This window comes from Mus caroli, chromosome 6, assembly GCF_900094665.2.
Source record: "Mus caroli chromosome 6, CAROLI_EIJ_v1.1, whole genome shotgun sequence".
Taxonomy (NCBI): Eukaryota; Metazoa; Chordata; class Mammalia; order Rodentia; family Muridae; genus Mus; species Mus caroli.
This window is the reverse complement of record NC_034575.1, coordinates 132,417,478-132,437,474: the sequence shown is the minus strand read 5'-3', so window position 1 is coordinate 132,437,474 and position 19,997 is coordinate 132,417,478. Positions and strand designations below refer to the sequence as shown.

General features: G+C 44.8%; 2 protein-coding genes across 3 annotated transcripts in view; one reads left to right on the top strand and one right to left on the bottom strand.

Annotated features, from left to right (window-relative positions):
* The window catches only part of Lrp6 (LDL receptor related protein 6), a 114,753-nt gene extending 109,742 nt beyond the window's left edge, over positions 1–5,011 (top strand). Inside the window, exons 21-23 of the mRNA XM_021165898.2 lie at positions 389–525; positions 1,609–1,706; positions 4,139–5,011. Of these exons, the coding sequence (XP_021021557.1) occupies positions 389–525; positions 1,609–1,706; positions 4,139–4,433 (530 nt within the window). The 3' untranslated portion in view covers positions 4,434–5,011. The remainder of the gene's footprint in view (positions 1–388; positions 526–1,608; positions 1,707–4,138) is intronic.
* Positions 5,012–16,442: 11,431 nt separating this feature from the next.
* Bcl2l14 (BCL2 like 14) overlaps positions 16,443–19,997 on the bottom strand; it is a 42,434-nt gene continuing 38,879 nt past the window's right edge. For both annotated transcript variants that reach the window (XM_021165041.1, XM_021165040.1), the window contains exon 7: positions 16,443–16,855. In XM_021165041.1, the coding sequence (XP_021020700.1) occupies positions 16,817–16,855 (39 nt within the window). In that variant the 3' untranslated portion in view covers positions 16,443–16,816. The remainder of the gene's footprint in view (positions 16,856–19,997) is intronic.

Sequence of the window (19,997 nt, the reverse complement as noted above, 5' to 3'; positions counted from 1 at the left end):
AAAAAAAAAAAAAGTGTCTTCTATGCATTGTGTCTGTCTTATAAAAACACTTGGCATTCTTTGGAGCTTATCTGCTGGTTTGACCTACTCTGGTTTACAGTCTTCATCCCCACAGTTCTTTCCTTAAGTCTTCCATGAAAAGCGCTCACTTTGAAGGGCTATTTCCCCGGACATGGTCAGGTGGGAGCTGCTTGGCCTTATTTGAGGCCAGTTCTCAGTGAAGCCGATGGTTTGGACGTTCGTTCCCTTTTCCATGAACTCTTTACAGCTGTTAGGAGGAAAAGAGGGTGGATGTTGCTTTAGTTGATGTTCTTCTAGCTAGAGTGCTGATTAGCTGTTTCATGTATTTTTATAAATATTACTCACCCTTCATTTTTCTTTCCTTCAGGAATGTCTCGAGGCAAATCAATGATCAGTTCCCTCAGTATCATGGGGGGAAGCAGTGGGCCCCCCTATGATCGAGCGCACGTCACGGGAGCATCCTCAAGCAGTTCTTCCAGTACCAAAGGCACTTATTTCCCTGCAGTAAGCACGCTCTTGCTTTTCTTACACTGTTACAGTGCATATCGTGTTAGATGAATTCATTTCAGTGTGGTACTCAGCGATCATAATGTAAAAATAGTTCTGGATGTGGGGCTTAAGCACATAGGAGTCAGTGGAGAATATACCACCACTGCCCTGTGCTTGTAAATCTTTTAAATTTACTGTTGAAACATAGTTTCAACATAGTTGAAAGCATTAGATAGCAATTTCATAATTCAGATAAAGTTTTAACTACTAAGGAACCAAACAGACTTACTAAAGGCAGCAGCTGTGGCTGGGGAGATAGTTCAGGCATTAAAATGCTTGTCTCACAGGCAAGAGGACCTGGGAGCACAAGATAAAAGCTGAGCCTCACTCATAATCCCAGGGCTGCAGAGCAGGGAACAGGAGGCCCCCTGGAGTTCACTGGTCAGCCAGTCTAGACTAGTTAGAGAAATCCAGGCTAATGAGCAAGCCTGCCTCCCCCCAACCCTATCCCCTCTAAGTAAGTATAGTGTTCTGCCTGCACTATGCCTGCAGGCCAGAAGAGGGCACCAGATCTCATTATAGATGGCTGTGAGCCACCATGTCCTTGCTGGGAATTGAACTCAGGACCTCTGAAAGAGTAGGCAGCGCTCTTAACTGCTGAGCCATCTCTCCAGCCTGAGCAAGCCTGACCTAAAAGAGGTGGACAGTGTCCCTGGAGATGACAACTAGGGTTGTACCCTGGCCTGCAGACACGCATGCACAAGTGCTCGTGTACATACACGTATAGAAATAAAATTTAAGAGAAAGGACACTTAGAATGCCTCTTAAACTAATCAAAATTCTGTTTAAAAAAGTAGAATCTGTCTGTGCCAAACACGCCAGTGATGTAGGTGGCCTGTTTTTCTCCTCTCCACTTGGCCCTGTTCAGAATGGAGAACTGGTGTAGAAAGGGAGCCACAGTCGTGAGGTGCTGTTCAGGCAGTTGTTTTGGGAAGGAGAGTATGGTATTCCTGCAATGGGAGAGAACGGACAAAGATGAGGAGACAGAGATCTGTGGGGATTGTCCTTAGCTTAATATTTTAATTGTTTTCCTTTTAGATTTTGAACCCACCACCATCGCCTGCCACAGAAAGATCCCATTACACCATGGAATTTGGTTATTCTTCCAACAGTCCTTCCACACATAGGTCCTACAGGTAAGACACGCCCTTTCCATCATCTGTTTGTGAACATACTAAGCGTCAAACGAACAGACAGTGATCACCAAAGAACAGGATTTTTGTTCACCTGTAAATCCTTTCTTTCTCCAGGCATTTTTTAAAAAAGATCTATTTATATATTTTGTGTATATGAGTACACTGTAGCTGTCTTCAGACACACACTAGAAGAGGGAATCAGATCACATCAGAGATGGTTGTGAGCCACCATGTGGTTGCAGGGAATTAAACTCAGGACCTCTGGAAGAGCAGTCACTGCTCTTAACTGCTGAGCCTTCTTTTCCAGCCCCATTCTGTATTTTAATAGGCAGTTACACAAGCTGACTTTTAGAGTAATGCAGTTGAGAACTAGGCAAGACAGTTCAGAGCGTCGTGAGAACTTGCAGACAGCAGGAGCATCACATTGAAAGAGAAATGAGAAGAAGGTTGGCCCACGTTTACATACGTCACTGTGACCTGGAATGAAAGTTTTATGTAGTTAGTTGCCTGGTACAAACAAGTTTCCTTAAAATGAACAGAGCATATTTGTGAGTGGCAACAGGAAATGGTGGCCTGTGCTCATGTGAGTGTGCTGAGCAGGTCACTCTTCCAAGCTCTTCAAGCATCAGCAGAAGGTCGGGAGTGCTGCATTCTGTGTCTGCGGGCCTCAGTGTCGATGCCATTAGAATAATGTTTGCCTTCAGTCCCGTGGATCAGGGTGACTCTGCAGAGACGGAGGTACAGTGGAAACTACCTGCCAGCGTCAGCTAGGACCGATAGGGCTGGCTCCATCCAATAGGTCTGTCCATGAGTTACTGTAAGGTCGTGCATGCCCCAGGCGTGTTCTAATCAAAAGCAGAGAAAGGCCTGAAAATTGAAAGGAGAACCAGAACCTAAAATTTCATGTAACAACTTATTTAATTCTGCTAGAATAAAACATAGATCAAAGTATGAAACAGTTTTTAAATCATTTCCTGTATTAGGTCTAAAATCTGTCTTAACCTTTTTGTCATTTGCCATGATTTTTAGATTTGCAGAATTTTATTGACCAATTTTCTTTTTTTCCTATTCTTATGAGACTGGAAGTATTTAGCTTTTAAAATTCTGATCCCAAAAATCTTGCTCGCCTTTGACACCTGCTTGGACAGAAAGGTGAAACAGAACAGCAAAAGTGCTCTGATAGTGTCCTGGCTGGACTGACGCTGCAAGCCCCAATCCTGCTCAGGGCGGCTGCGGGGCCAGGCTGGGGGCAGCAAATGCTGGGTGCTGTGTCACCAGGGAGCTTATGAGCTTCCCATCAGTTATTCTGGCCCTTGCCCCTGGTCTTGCAGTCAGTGTATTTTAGAGACAGTTAATGCATGAATCTCTAGGATAAGTCTAAGATAAGCTTAACCATATTTACAATTAGAGTCCTAAGAGATCATCCGGGGGTAAGGCAGTGCTGTAGTCAGCTCTACCTTCATGAGCATGTTCCTCATGTAGGTTACTTGAGAAGGTAGATAAACAAGTGTAAGCATGTTAGACTCTTGTTCTGTTATAAAGTTCACGGACTGTCTGAGTATTTAAATTGATCGTTTTGATAGTTGAAACCATACTTAGGAGTGTATACCCGGGTACCCACAGAAATCAAAACTACTGCTTGCAAGTTAGAAGGGTTTCCCTTTGCACATGATAGTAATGGGATAGATCTGCCCTCACTGGAAGTTTGGCCTGAATCGTGTAGTATTTTACTTTGAAAAGAAATGAAGTCTTCAGACATCATAACTTACCTATCAGGCAAATTATGAATGACTGAAGAATGTGAGAGCGTAGACCCATTCTACACACTGCTGCTCCAGGAGCTGCAGAGATTGTGAGTGTGAGGTGTGTGGCAGAGGTTAGACCACCAAGGCTGGAGCTGAGAGTAGACCACTTGCTCTGGGGGAAAGGCCCTGGCTCAGTCCCCAGCACCAGTGAAAAACAGAGTGCTTTTCTAAAGTGCATCGATATGTACAGCTCTTGAGTTGGTTTGTTTTTATTCTTTTTTTATTTTTCAATATGTCTGGGGGTCAAACCCAGGGCCTCGTGCACAGCAGCAAGCACATGCACCGAGATTTACCTCAGGATAGAAGAGCTCTTTGGGCCCAATTGAGTTCTTCTCTGCTCTCCAACTCCATCCCTTTTTTCTTGCCTCTCCTTACATTTTACTTGCATAGGTCTTCCTTTGTTGATGTGCTTTTCATTGCCTCTCCATCCATGTCTGTGAACAGCAGTGGCTCTTTGGTTGTGATGGTTCTGGGGACTAAACCCATGGGCTCACTGCACACAGCAGTCACGGACTACCCATCCCCTACACGGATTTCGACTGCACCAGCTCCCAGCCTTCAGACTGATTTCTGATGCAGTCTGCTTCTGTAAAACTAACGTACTGCTCTATTGCTTTCCTGCTCTAGCTATAGGCCGTACAGCTACCGGCACTTTGCACCGCCCACCACACCCTGCAGCACTGATGTCTGTGACAGTGACTATGCTCCTAGCCGGAGGATGACCTCAGTGGCAACAGCCAAGGGCTACACCAGTGACTTGAACTATGACTCAGAACCTGTGCCCCCACCGCCCACACCCCGAAGCCAGTACTTGTCAGCGGAGGAGAACTATGAAAGCTGTCCCCCTTCCCCATACACGGAGAGGAGTTACTCCCACCACCTCTACCCGCCACCACCCTCCCCCTGCACGGACTCCTCCTGAGGAGGGCCCCTCCTCCTCTGACTGCCTCCACCGGGACATGTAAATACACATCTGGTTGAGATCTGGAGGGGGGGAGGGAGCTATAGAGAAGAGTGAGGCAGACTCTGTACAGTTAACATTATAAAGTGGGTGGGGTACTGGAGATATTTGTACAGAAGAAAAGGATATTTATATATTTTCTTAAAACAGCAGTTTTGCTGCTTGTGCCATAAAAGTTTGTATAAAAAATAAATTTGTACTAAAAGTTTTATTTTTGCAAACTAAATACACAGAGCATGCCTTAAGCCCAGTGAAGAGACTGAGTACAAAGGAAACAGGAAAAGAAAGGCATCACTGACCAGGAATGTCTGGGTTTTAATGATACCAAAAAATAAAAAGGAGAAAGTAATTCCATCTTAGAGTGGCAAACTTGGAAGTAGCCAAACTGCCTTTGGGTTAACTAACATTTGAGGGCCGACAAGTCGAGAACCCATGAAAGAAGAAATAAGAGTACTAAGTTTGGACACAGGGCTTTGTTTTCTCCAGGAATCCAGCAATTTTCATGAGGAAAACAGATAGTAGTGAGATCCATTTTCAGTGTTGCTGTTGTAGGAGCTGAAGCGTCTCTTGCGGGAGCTGCTGCGAGCTCTCGCCTGTCACAGTCCATGGTAACACCAGCCGTTCTCACGGTCTGCCTCCCAACACCTTGGAGACTGCTTTGCTAAGAGCCATGATTTATTTAAGCTTTTTAATCTGAGGAGTTGATTAAATGGAATTTACTAAACACAAAATTGAATTGATTTCAGTTTACCTACTCTGTTCGTTCAGCAATTGGCTGAGTTTTTAAGTTTTTGGCTGTTTTTGCATAATCAAAAGTTAGCCATATTACTGGTCTTCCACAGTTGTTTTAATGCTCATTAAAGTGTCTTTTTAGAACATATAAGAATGCTTAAAAATCACAAATCTAACTGTTATATTCTTGTAAATTAGCTTTGTATCCTTGCAGCATACAATATCACAGTGTGAAATCATTTTATGTGTTTTGTTAGTAAAACATTTCAATGCGCTCTGGTTAGAAACAGCCTGTTTAAACAGAAATTCTTATTGTTAGTAGGCGTCCCCTAGATGACCTGTTTGTGACATTTTCACTTTCTGTGGACCAGCTTTTCTCAGAGTGATGTTTGCAGGCATAGCTCTGCCAGTGTGCTGTGAGGTAGCTTCTCAGTATGCGCTATGAATGTGTGTGTTCGCACAGCCCACAGTCTGTCCTTAGTCTCCTCCTCTGTCTCTCTGTGTGCTCTCTCCTACCCCATTATGGATTAAGATAATTTAACAGTGGGATTAAATGAGAAGACACTGTGAACTTCTCAGCTGCAGAAATTTGAGCAGTGGAGACAATGGAAGTCTCCTGTCACATGCCTGACCTACTGTCACATACCGGGCTGCTATGTCTGTCACTGTTGGGGCTGGCCTGTGGGATGACCCTGCTGGATACTGGTCTCCTGCTTTCACATGTGTCTAGCACTCCTCTCCTAAAGCTGAACTTTTTTTAAGCTAGTATGATTTTTACCTTAACAGGTGTCGATTAATTATTGAATACATTTTTAAAATTATATATTGAATTGTAGCTCTGAATTTCAGAGCCTAAGGGGAAACAATGAAAGAAATGATTCCAGAATTTGGCAGAGTTTAAGTGACTTTAAAAAACAAAACAAAACGCCTAAGAACGTTTTTAAAGAAAAAACTCCTTTCCGGCTAATGCGTGGTTGTTGCAGACACCTTAGTGAGAATCAGGGGCCTTGCATCTAAGTAAAGGGCAAGCCACCTGTGTCCTGCATTTCAGTCGGATAAGCATTAACTCTTCCTGTTACTGAGACGAAGTGCACAGCGTCTTAAGACAGACTGGACACTGAACTTGCCTTCTGTGACACACAGGCTACTCAATGCTTACGAGAAGATGGGAGGGTAGCAATACTGGGTATCGGTCAGAATTGGAGAATTCTTTATGTTTACATTTTCAATGTGCGTCTTTATCTGGTGGGCTTCCCATGTAGGAGAGACTTGCGCTGTAGTGCGCTGGGAACGGTGTGGCTTGTTTCATCTCAGTCCAAGTGCTTGTGCTGGGTGGCAATGGCCTCTTGCAGAATACTAACTTGTGTGCCAATTTGTTGAAATGATTTGAAGGCCGTTCAGGTTAGTCTCAGTAGCCTCCTCTTTCTGGGGCCGCTCAGCCGCAGTGAAGATTTCTGAGAGTGCTTTTTAGTGAGGGTCTTTAAATTTGGGAAAGATGATGATGCTCAAGTTACATGGACAGTTACGTTTAAATAAACTGTGTCTCAATTATTGAACATAAGAAAATTGAGGGAAAAGAAAGTTTTAAATTAGGCTGCATCTAGATTCATTACTCTAGAGGAAACATGAATAAATATTTCTTACTCAAAATTAGACTATAGATAGGAGTTTAGGTATCAGTTGGTTGGCAGTATTTAAGAATTCACAAATGAGAGCCATGCATGAGTGTGGGTATAGACTGAGTCCTAAACAGGTTTGCCATTAAGCATTAGTTAAAATGTCAGAATCCCTTTTAATCTCCTGGGGTTTCCTTATCCCAGGCCTAAAACAGGCTGTGAGAAGAGATGTGCTTTTAGGACCTGGAAGGCACTGCTTTGTAATAGTGGCAAGATTTGGCTTTTGAAACCTTAGGTTTTCAAGTCAAGGACTCTGGGCCTCAAATACAAAACTACACATTTGTGACCTAAATACTGTGCCTCACAGATCCATATAGCCCGTGTCTTTCTCCGACTGAACAGCTCACTGAACTCAGCTTACACCTGAGTAAGGGCGGTTGGGAGGTGGCAGATGCTTGGGTTTACCTTGATGACCTAAGAGTCACCTCCTTCAGGGAAGGAAACTGTCATTTTAAACATTGTTTTAACATTTTCACAAGGCATTTAAAAAGCACTCCTGATTTTATTCCTAGGGAATTTTTAGGATTACAAATTGATGTCTTGTACTCAGAATATGGCCCAACACACTCATCATTGGGTTTTTCCCTTCTTCCCTTCCAGTTCTAGACAGCTTGCTTCTGCTTCACTGTCCACTTGGGGCTTGCTTTGTTTTTTGTTTTTTTGTTTTTCCATCAAATACAGGAAAGTTGAGGGAGTGATATAGCTACATATCCATGTGGCTGTGTATCTGTATCGATGCCTAAATATGAGTATTCAGAGGAAGGGAAGGCAAGGGACTGCTCCCATCAGTCCGGTGAGAGGAGGCTGGAGAGAGGATACAGGAGGCTGAACCTGACCGGCCTTGTTGCAAGTGAAGGATCTGGTGCTGCTTTCGATGTCTGTCCTTTTTGAGTCTAAACTTTTTCTTAAGCTTTAATCTTTATCATTGTCTTAAAGTCAGCGGGGTTTCTTGTGCATCGACTTTGGAATGATGGTGCTTTGAAAGGATGTATTTATATTATAATGGCCAACATTTGGTCAGCCCTTGTCCACTTATTCACTTCCCCCCTTTTGTAAAATAAGTGCTTTAATTATAAACTGTATAAATACCTTGTATAAACCCCCCTTTTGATTATTACAGCTGAATTGTAACAAATGAAATGTTGATTTTTATAATAAAACAGTGGAAAAAATCAGTGGAAAAAATGAAAATGTCTTTTTTTTTTTAAAAAAAAACAATAAGAAATAATGAAAATGACTGTGCTTTGTGTGATTAACACTGCCGTATTTCCCTCACAGCAAAGGCAGCTTTGAGGTTTGCATGGAGAACTGAAAAGGGCGGCGGGCTGGCTTTGGGCTGAAGCACCTGTGCCTACAAAGAACTGCGGGCTTCCTGATGTGTTCTCATTGGTGGAGTTGGATGGGCGATGCCCTTTCTGTCTCTCTCCCTAATTAGCCATGAAGTGGTGATGTGGAGCTCAGTGTGTCGCTGCTGTGCAAGATTGGTGGAGCTAAACCAATGAGAACATCAACACCAGGTCCCACTCAGTCTCACGTGGCTGGTTTGACGGAAGGCGACAGTTTAAAACGGAAGCCAGATTCTAGTGGGTCTTAACAGGTGCTCTTGATTCCTCCTGAGAGAAGTCTTGTTATTTCCACGTTTCCTTTATAAGGAAGTAGGAAAGGACCAGCATAAAGGTCATGCCATTTCCAGTTGCAGAAAAAGCTGAAGTCTTACCTGAACCCAATGTGGTCTAAGGATGGTGAGAAGCCCTGTGTATCTGGGGCCTCCTCTTGCCAAATAGCCTTTTGGTACCATAGTTAACAGTTCTTTTATTCTGTATTCATTGCCTTGGGTGTGTAGCTTTTGTTTCTATAAATTTAACTCCTGATGAATTCTTGTGGCCAGTACTCTTGTCTTTTTTTTTTTTTTTTTTTTTTTTTTTTTTTTTTTTTTTTTTTCGAGACAGGGTTTCTCTGTATAGCCCTGGCTGTCCTGGAACTCACTTTGGCCTCGAACTCAGAAATCCACCTGCCTCTGCCTCCCGAGTGCTGGGATTAAAGGTGTGTGCCACCATACCTGGCTTACCCTTGTCATCTATACCGATATGCAGTCTACACATTGGGATCATTATGGAAAGCTTTCTACCTGAGTCTTGCTTTTGTGAATTAAGATTTAGGCAAAGTAGAAAATCGATCTTCCCCTGTAAAAAGGCTAAGATGATGGGTAATTTTACTAAAAATCTGGCAAGCATTTACTGTGCATCAGACATTATCCTGAGTTTTCCCTTTACCACGTTCAAAAGTAATCAACTGATTGATGGTCAAACTTGATAGGCAATACCTGCTGGAAGATGACCGTCTCCAGTCAGAATTTCTATCAAAAACAGGTTGTCGGTGCTGAGAAAGATAAGGCTGTGACTCCATTTCTGCTCTGTTGTATTGAGATGGGCTGTTACCACTTTTCTATTGCTGTGATGAGACACCAAGTTGACCAAGGCAACTTACAGAAGAGAGAGTTTATTGGAGGCTCCCAGTTCCAGAGGGGGGGGGGGTCCGTGGTCCTGAGCAGGTAAGCATGGTTCTGGAAGTAGCCGATGACTTCTATCTTGATCCATACGCACAAGCACACCACACTGGGAGTGGCTGCGAGTTTTGAGTAGCCTGTTCCCGGTGACACACCTCTTCCAACAAGGTCACACCTTATCCTTCCCGAACAGTGCCGCCAACTGGGGACCACGCATTCCAATGTATGAGTCTATGAGGGTCATTCTTGTTCAAACCACCACGACTGCTCAGTCATGTCTGCATACACTTAGTTGTTAGATTTTCTTCATTTTGATTTTTTTGGGAGTTTGGAGGGGGCTTGTTCTTCATTTGTCCCGAGACAGGGGTTCATAAGTCAGGTTGACCTTGAACTCTAGAGTCTGCCTGTGTCTGCCTCCGGAGTACTGGATTAAAAGTGTGCATTGTCAAGCCTTTACCGACATGCCTGGCTCTGTGTTCCTTATTCAGTTTATAACTTTGATTTTTTTTTTTATTATTCTTTGAGTGATGAGTCATACAAAAGTGTGCTCAATTTCTAAATATTTGGAGGATTCCCATTGTTTCGTTATTTTAAAATTCAATTCCATAAAGGTCAGATTTAAGTTTGACATTTTTTGAGACTTGTTTTATGGGCCAGACGGTGGTGAGGACAGTGCTTGTTTCTCAAGCTCCTGAAGAGAATGGGTACTTCGCTGGTTGGAGGGTTTAGCTCCAAAAGTCGGTGGGATCTCTCATCTTTTCAGTATCCCGATGGACTTTCTGTCGTCTCCTGTTACCAAAGAGTTGGAATCACCAAACATCCCTGCGGCTCTGCGTGTTTTATCTTTTTTTTTTTTTTTTTAAGTTTTTGCCTGCATGTACTAGAATTGTTACATTCTCAAAACATGTTCACCCTTTAGCATCGTGTAGGGCTTCTCTGTCCATGTGTTCTTTGAAGTCTACTTGTCTGACAGTAATACTCCAGCACACAGCTTCTTGGTACTCCTGTGTAAGCTTTTCTGTCCTTTCATTTCCTTTCCTTTGTGTATAGATTAAACAATTTAGAATAAATAAACAGCAGCTGAGGTGACTCAGTAGCTAGAGGCTCACTGGCTGCCAAGCCTAAGGGCCTGAGTGGGACCAGCATAGTGGAAGGAAAGAAGTGACCCCTTCATTGCCATACACATTAAATACATGTAAACAAAAATGGTAGCCCCACAGGCTTTAATGGGATCTTTATCCTTTTGTTTACTTGTTTTGTGTGTTTTGAGACAGTCTTTGATGGCCTGGAGCTTGCTTTGTAGACCAAGTTGGCCTCACACTCAGAGATCTGCCTACCTCACCTTGAGAGTTGAGGTTAGTGGGACTTTATTCTTATCTGCCTGTCTCTTTCCTTTAGTGGAAATGTTTGGCTATTTCTCTAAAGCAGCTGTCATTGTGACTGTCTACTCCCTTTCCGTTCCTCTCCTCCCTCCTCCCTATTCCCTCCTCTTTGGAAATAGCCTTACTTTGTAATTCAGGCTGTGTGGCCCACTACAGAGTCCAGGCTACCTTTGAACTCGGGTCTTGCTGCTTTCTATTCCTGACAAAGGCTACACGTGTGTTCCACCATGTCCGGCTTTTAGTCTTAACTTCTTTTCCTCTTTGGCTTCTTTTGAGTTGGCTAACTATGAGTAGAGTTGCATGTCCCACACGGTCTTTCCGGCTGCTTTGTGGTTTACAGGGCTTGCTCCCTGACTGCTGTATTCTACCTGGAAGCAAGTTAGACCTGTTTGCCTGTGCTCTCAGAACGAGCCTCAGAAGGAACACTTCCTGTTTCCTTCTTACCCTTTGTCCTCTCCTCCCCTCTGACCTCTAAAGTTGAAATTAGGTAAACATTACCATCAGCCAAATAGCCGCACACACCTGTGATGATCCCAGCCCTTGGGAGGTAGAAGCGAGATCAGGAATTCAAGGTCATCTCAGCTGTGCACAGTGGGAGGTCAGCCTGAGCTGCGAGATACCCCGTCACAGTGACCAGCCTTACCACCAATTTTAAATGTCCATGTCCATGGTATTAAGCATTCATGATGTTTCCACTCATTTCCATAACTTTATTCGTTGTGCAAAGCTGAGCTAGCATGGTAGGCTTACCTGTAAGGCCAGGACTCAGGAGGAAGACACACAGAATTAGGGCACAGTGAGTTCAAGGTCAGCCTGGACTGTGTGGTGAGACATCCTGTCACCAAAATAAACAAAAAGCAAATGATAAAAAATACTATGATCAAAAGCAAAAACAAAAACCTACAGAATGTAGAATGTAACAATTCTAGTACATGCAGGCAAAATCAAAATAACCCCCGACTGCCGTGCCCGGAAGCCTCCATTCAACTTCCTTGTCTAATAGGAGCTATTTTGGCCCTTCAAATGAGTGACAGGATAGATGCCTCTCTGCCACTGTGTCACTTGGTGTGGTGCTTTCAAGGTTTACCTGTTTTGTGGGATGTTAGAATTTTCTTCCTTTTTAAGGGCCAAATAATATTTTAAATGTACCAAGCTTTTTGTTTATCCAGCTGTTTCTTGAAGGGCAATTGGATTGTTTGAGTATTGTAGGTGTCGTGGAATAACACTGCTGTGAACGTTAGTTTCAAAATATCTGTTCAAGGACTGGAGAGATGATGACTCAGTAGCAAAGCACTTGGCCATGCTGTTGAGAGTAGAAGTCTTGACTGGATGTATTGTTGACATGAACACAGCCATGTCAAGGACTCCAACACCTCAGACCCCATGGGTGACAAAGCCTTCCGGGGTGAGGCTCAAAGGGATGGCAAAGCTTTCCTCTGGTCCCTCTGTGAATGCTGACAGTGTGTGTGGATGCTATCAACCACAGCTTGATTTCTCCAGAATGGCTGCAAACTGGGATGTTTCCCTATAGAGAACCCCTACCAAAGATTAACTCATCCTTCCTCCTTGTTCAACTAAAGCTACAAACCCACCTTCTTGGTTCGGATGTATACATTAGGCATGCTGAGGTTTGGGACTGCATTTGGTGGCCATTATAATGATCTAAGCGTTACCTGATCCCAGCTCTTCTGTATGTGTGTCTGTCCTTTCTTCATTCCCTTGTTGCCTTGGTTAGGTCAATCCCTGAAGCCAGGCAGAGTTCAGCACTACTCAAGCTTGAGGACAGTTTGCATCCTCAGAACCCACAGAAATGCTGGTCGGGCCGGGTGACTCACCAATTATTCCAGAGCTCAGAAGGCAGATGGGGGAATTCTCACACCAGGCTCACTAATCAGACAAACTATTGGTGAGCTATGGGTTTAATTGTTAGATCCTGTCTCAGTGAAAAGACAGAAGGCTCTCCATGTCAACCTCTGGCCTCTACACACATGCGTGCACTTGTGAGTGCATTCATGCATGTGCCCCCACCCTCATCTATACACACCACACATATACTCGAGAAAAATAAAATAAAAAATAAATAAGATAAAGTCTCTGTTCAGAGGCTAGCAAGATGGTTGAGCCAGTAAAAGTGCCTGCTGCCTGAGTCTGACTTCAATCCCTGGATGCCTTGGAGAACAGAGAACTGACTCCTGAAAGATGGTCTCTGATCTCCACATACATGCTGGGACACTCCTTTGCACACACACATGCCATGCCCAATAAAATAAAAGTTTAAAGTTATCTGTCCAAGTCTTTGCTTTCAATTCTGCAGGATATATAATATAATTGCTATACTATATATTAATTCTGTTTTTAGTCTCTTGAGTAATTATTTTACTGTTTCCAACTCCACCACTGTTGGAAGAGCTACTGAGAGTTGATGGCTGCTAATTGAGGGAGAGTTACTGGATAGCCACATACCTATATGCATATTAGCATCGTTAATTGGGTTCAGGGGATTAATAATGACTATATACATCGTATATATACATATTATATACACATACACAACATCATTGTCCCCTTGAGTGTAAGATCCTCCAGCCACAGCCTCCTGTCGGCTGCTATACCCAGCTTATCCTTTCTGTTCTGTCTTTTGAGACAGGGTCTGTCTGCCCTGGCTGTCCTGGAACTCAGAGGTTTGCCTGCCTTTGCCTCTCAAGAGATGAGCTTTAAGGTGTGCCTTGCCTTGATGTGCTGAAAAACTTTTAATTCGTGTTTGTACAATGTGTTTCTGTGTGTGTGCATATGAATTTGTTTGTGTGAATTCAGGTGCGTGTGTGCTGCACGTGGAGGGCCATAGTGTGCATGTGGAAATCAGAAACAACCTTAGGTGCCAGACTTCATCTGCTACCTTTTTTTGTCATAGGACCAGCCTCTTAGTTGTTTTCCCTTTGCAGACACCATGCTTGCTGGCCTGAAGGGGTCTGGAGATTGTCTTGACTCTGTCCTTTATCTCCTCATTGGAGTACCGGGATTAAGGATGCTCATTTTATGTAGGTTCTAGAGATTTGAAACCTGGTCCTCGTGCTTGTATGCCCAGCTCTTTTACTCAGTAAGTCATCTTCCCAGCCCAAGCATTCAAATCTTATTAACATAGAAATAAATGTCTTTTGCCTTTGAGACCTGTGCATGTATGCATTTGTATGTATGTGTGTGTGTGTGTGTGTGTGTGTGTGTGTGTGTGTGTGTGTGTGTGTGTGAAGGCCAGAAATAGAACAAGTGTCTCCCTCAATCAGTAATTTTCCACCATATTGTGCAAGACAGGCTCTCTCCTTGCCCTCAGAGTTTACTGACTCAGCTAGACTGGCTGGTCTGCAGACCCTGCCTTCATGTCTCTACGTCTCCATCACTGAGATTACCAGTGTGTGCCCCCACATCCGTCCACTACACCGGCAATGAATGGGGCATTGTGCAGCAAGCATTTCCCTGCAGAGAAATTCTGAGTGTTCCACCTAGTCTTCAAACTGGCGTCCCTCCTGGCCCTGTGAGCTCTGGAGTGCTCTTTTCAGTACTTCCAGATGTACAGGTTCATCTGTGCTCATCTGAGGGCTGTCTGCAGCTTGGGGTGCGATTTTCCTCCCCACGTTCCCTGGATTCTGAAGCCTCCTTGTCGGTTCTGGACTCTGGCTAAGAGACTCTGGGTGGTTCCCCTGCTGGAGTAAAGCCGGGGAATGTTTTCCATGCCTCATTCTAAAGCAATCACGGACTCGTGTAGCTTCTCATCTGTCAGCATCCAGGTCTCCACTACCATCCTTGTCTTGTTTATTTTGTCTGCAATTAAACCGAAGCCTCAAGCAGGAGAGCAGATCTGGTTACTGTCGTCGCAGCATCCTGACTAGAGGCTGCGCATGCTTCTGGAATCACTTGCGATGTTTGTTATGACTCCGTGTATCTTGGGCCACACTCCAGTTGTAGTGATTTACAAGCTGTGGCAGAGAGGCTGGGGTCTGGCTTGCAACTGTGTGCCAAGGCGATGCCTGGTGTCAGATGTGTAAAGTCAAACTGCATCTGTGCAAAAGAGCTCCCGAGCCACTGAGAAAGGCTGCGTGCGCCGGTTCACAGGACGCAGCGCACTAAATCCAACGTCTGCAGAGGGAATGCGTTGGATCACCCTCGAGAAAAGACATCCAAATACAGCCCCGTGGCAGCCAACGGAGTGTCAGTAAATGACGCACGGGGGAGGGGGGGGAGGGAATGAAGGAGTAAATTTGGATTAGGAGAACTCGGGGAAGGAGGCTGGCACGCAAGCACATTCCAAGTGGAGAGGATGTTGTTCAGGACCCAAGGTGCAGAGATGCGTGACACATTTGGGAAGCTTAATTGTTTGGCTGGACAAAAGACAGAGATCAGGGAGAGGTCTTCAGTGTCTCCATCTTAGAGACCCAGAGGAGAAAACAAAGGAGGAACCCATTCCTCTTACTGTGCGGTTAGTGATGCCTTTGATAACAGACCGGTGTGGGTTAGTGATGCCTTTGATAACAGACGGGCTCCTTCCTCATTGATCTATCTGTTCAGGCTACATTCTAGGTGCCAGCTATCCAAAAATGTGTAAGAACCTGTAAAAAATTTTTTCGAGGCAGGATCTTACTCTGTAGATCAGATTAGCTTGGAACCTTCCGCCTCAGCCTCTCTTGAGTATTGGAAACTCAAATGTCTGTCTAAATGTTCTGGGGTGTTTTGGGAGGGTGCCTTTTTTTTCCCAGTCATACTATCAATAGCAAAAGAGCAACCTGTAATTGCTTCAAGAGAGGGGGGCCCTTTGAACTGAGCTGTGGGCAGCTCACAGTAGGAGTGGGGCAGTCAGTTAACACTAACTAGGTCCTAAGAACTAGTCTGAGCTCTTTATGTAGGTTAGCACATTTGGTCATCAGAGAAGCCCTACTACGATAACTTACTATTTTAATAGAAAACATTTTTGGAAGGGGAGTGTCGAGACAAAGTCTTGAACTCATTATGTATGTCTGGTTGGCCCCAGTCTTGCGGCCCTCCCACCTCAGCCTCCTGAAAGCTTGGGTTACAGGCAGCTCTTTTTCCAGCAAACTTTCAGTTTATTTATTTTATTAATTATCAACCATTATGCTACTTCTAAGGGATCCTAATAGTCCAGAGTTCAGGCTGGGGAGGTAGCACTGTGGGTAAAGTGCTAGCCACAAAAGTGTGAGGACCTGTATTTGAATCCACAGCACCAACCTAAAACGCTGCATGTCACAGGGTACACCTGTAACCCTAGTGCTGTGGCTGTAAGGGAGGAGGCAGAGACGGGAGACGCCCAGAAGCTCAGGAGTGATCTACCTGGGTAAGAAGCAATGCACAGGAGGCTCTGCTTTAGACAAAGAGGAAGATGAAAGCTAGCAACTGAGGTTGACCTCTGTATCTTCTTGTGGTACCTGCGTGCCCTTGCTCTCGATTGCACTGATGTGGTGGGGTGCAGGCATGTCAAAAAATACCACAGTATTTTTTGAGAGAACGGGTTAGCAAGACTTAACCTAGCTAGACATGACAGCAAACTCGGGTTTTCCTCTCTGACGTGAATAGGGATGTCTTCCTGAGGCTAAGCTTGACACGAGACATTAATCGGGGTATCCCAGGTGCAGTATAAGGAACAAATAGTGTTAGAGACTAAAAAGTCAGCACACACATATTTATCGTTTCACCTCCATGAGACCGACAGACACGTGCCGAACGAATGCTTCCACTGGTGTAGCTAACAGCATGGTTTCCGTTCTCAACATTTAGAGGTAAATTGATCACTTATCTTTATGGACTCCTTCACACATTCAGAGGAGGACTCAAGTGCCCTCAGCGAAGTCCATGCTACTGAGTCCTATGAGCTGGAGAGAGCAAGGCCTCTCCCGATGCCTCTTGAGTCAAAGGAAGAATGGCTCTCTAGACACTGTCTGCTGGGTATGTTTTAACTTTCTCCTGAAGTCTATGGTAAGAGTGGTGGGCACACAGGACCACTGTTGCACCAGGGACCGTCCAGGCGACAGGTCTTTGGCTATTTCAGTCTACTTCTTCATGTGAGATCCCAAGTATTTTTTCCTAGAGGAAGGAAGGGAAAGAAAATGCATAAAGTTGCAAGTTTGACCCACTGCTGAGGTGAAAACACAGGTTGGGGTTGGGGAGGGCGTGGGAAGGGAGGAGACTTGGCGACCTTGGTCTCTGCACTCGTTACACATCCCGGGCTAACAAGCAGCTGTATGAAATACGCGAAGGCTTTGAGACCCCTTTTAAGAGTCCCCAAAGTAAGTGAAGAAGCACTGATTGTGACCGAGGCTGGAAACTTCTTCCATAGGAGCAGTGGAAGATGAAGGCCACAGGAGTTCATGTGGCTGTGTGAACACACGCCTCACTCAACAACAAAGGAGCTGGCTATGAAGGGTCACTCCTGCAGACACTTGTGTTGAACACTTAGCCGTGCTGGCTACGCTGTTTTGTCAGGTTGGTGGAACCTTTAAAGGGTGGAGCATTACTGGAGGACGTGGACTAGAGAGTGAACCTTGACGTTTTAGAGCCTGGCTCCACTGCCTGTTTGCTCTGTGCTTCCTGTTTACTCAGGACGTCTCAACTTCACACTCCCACCACCGTGCAGCTGCCCTCCCCTCCATGGCTCTGTTGTCCCTTCAAACAGTGAGACAAAATAACCCTTCCCCTCTCAGTTCACTTCCTGCCCCCTCTCAGTTCACTTACTGCTCTGCTCTGAGAAAAGTAGCTAAAGGGGCAGGACTTGGAGATGGAGTTTGCCTCTTCTTCTGTGACTGATCAAGCCCCCACTGTACAAGAACTGGCTCAGCATCCTTGGTGTACGTAAAGTAACAGGAGCGGTGAGGACAGGAGGCACCCTGTACTGGCTGGGTTTGTGTGTCAGCTTGACACAAGCTGGAGTTATCACAGAGAAAGGAGCCTCCCTTGAGGAAAGGCCTCCATGAGATCCAGCTGTAAGGCATTTTCTCAATTAGTGATCAAGGAAGGAGGGCCCATGATGGGCAGTGCCATACCTGGACTGGTGGTCCTGGGTTCTATAAGAAAGCAAGCTGAGCAAGCCAGGGAAAGCAAGCCAGTAAGTAGCACCCCTCCCTGGCCTCTGCATCAGCTCCTGTCTCCAAGTTCCTGCCCTGTGTGAGTTCCTGTCCTGACTTCCTTTGGTGATGAACAGCAGTGTGGAAGTGTAAGCTGAATAAACCCTTTCCTCCCCAACTTGCTTCTTGGTCATGATGTTTGTGCAGGAATAGAAACCCTGACTAATTAAGACACATCCATCATATTGTCCTAGGCAAACTGAAGTTGAGTGGGGAAGGTTAATTGCAAGCCCAGGAAACCTGCACTATGGAGACAAGAGCCCAAAGCTTCTTCCCTCCCCACTCCTTCCCCGGTTCTCCTCCTCCTCCTCTTCCTCCTCTTCCTCCCTCCTCCACCCCCCCCCACTCTGTCTCTCCTTTCCTTCTTTCATTTTGAGACATGGTCTCACTCTGTAGTCTAGGCTAGCCTCAGTTTCACAGCTATCATCCTATCTCAGCCCCCTGAGAGCTGGGACTATGCATATATCAGCACACCCAGCTCACACTTCCCTAAGTGGTATCAGTTTATGTTTGTTCACAAATATCCCTTTTCAATAGCTCTTAGTTTTCCAATACTTTCCTGGCACTTCGGCAAAGTCAGTTCTCAATATCACTTCTTTCTCTCTCCTCTAGTTGACATTCTCCAAATTAAGCCTACCTAAGGCCGAGAGCTAAGATTAAGGCTCATCACAACCCCGATAGGCAAACATGCACAGGGTGGGCAGACATTCACCTGGGGAGGGTGCTTGCCTCACACTCTCAAAGCTCCAGAACTGGCAGAAATAAAGAAAGACCTAAATCCTAGCACTTAGGAGATAGAGGGAGGAAGCCCAGGAACTCAAGGACAGTCTGAGCTACAGGAGATTCTGTTTCAAAAAACAAAAGCAAAAATTACATAAATAAAAAGAATGGAAGGGACAAAAACAATCAAACAAACAAATAGGTACTGGGAGATAACTTAGCAATGGAGCACAGATCACCATGTACATGTGAGGCCCTGGAGTCAACCCCTAAGAAGACATACGTACGCAGACACAGACACACACACACACACAAAATGACAGACACATATACACAGACATACACACACACATACATATGCACACACATACAAAATTACCGACACACACATACATAGACATACACACAAACACAGACACACACAGAGACACACATATGTACACACACATATATGCACACACATACATATATACACACAGAGACATACATGTACACACACATACATATACACACAAAAATTACAGACACATATTCATACATACACATGCACATATACACACACAGACACAGACACACATGCACACACATATATAAACACAGAGACACATACACACACACAGAGGCACATATGCACACACATATACACATAGGCACACACATACACACACATAAGCACACACACACACAGACACACACACAGGCACGCACATACACATATATACACACACACACACACCCATCAGCAGCCGCATGAACTTCTAATCTCTAAAAAGTCCCCTCCAAATTCCTCCAGAAGGACTCATCGGCCTCCTCTGACTGACTCTTCTTTTCTCTCTAGCTAGCAGCCAAGTTAAATGTTAAAATATCTGCCTTCATTTCTCCTTTTGTCTGATTACTGGAATTAGAACCATGTAAAAAAATATTTACCCAAAATATAATTTTACCATAAAATTCTCCCTGCTAACATGCATAGCTTAATGGCTCTTCCTCTTGCGAACTGTACAACCATCACCCCGACCCGAGAACCCTTTCACCACTCCCGAATGAAACCTTATGCCTACTAGTGGTCAGCCCCAGTCCCTCACTGTCGGCTCTGTTTCTGTGAGTGTGCTTATTTTGGACATTTTATAGGAATAGAACCATATAACCAGGGGCATTCCTGTCTGGATTCCTAGCATAATGGGTTTTTTCCAGTTTTACTTTTATTTTTCAATCATTGTATATGCATGTGTGTCTGTGAGTGTGGCCACATAAGTGTGGGGACCCACAGAGGCCAGAAGGCGGCACTGGAACCCTGGGGCCTGGCGTTACAGGTAGTCATGGATGGTGAGAATCAAACCTAGATCCTCTGAGATGACAGCAAATGCTCTTACGCCCCCCCACCC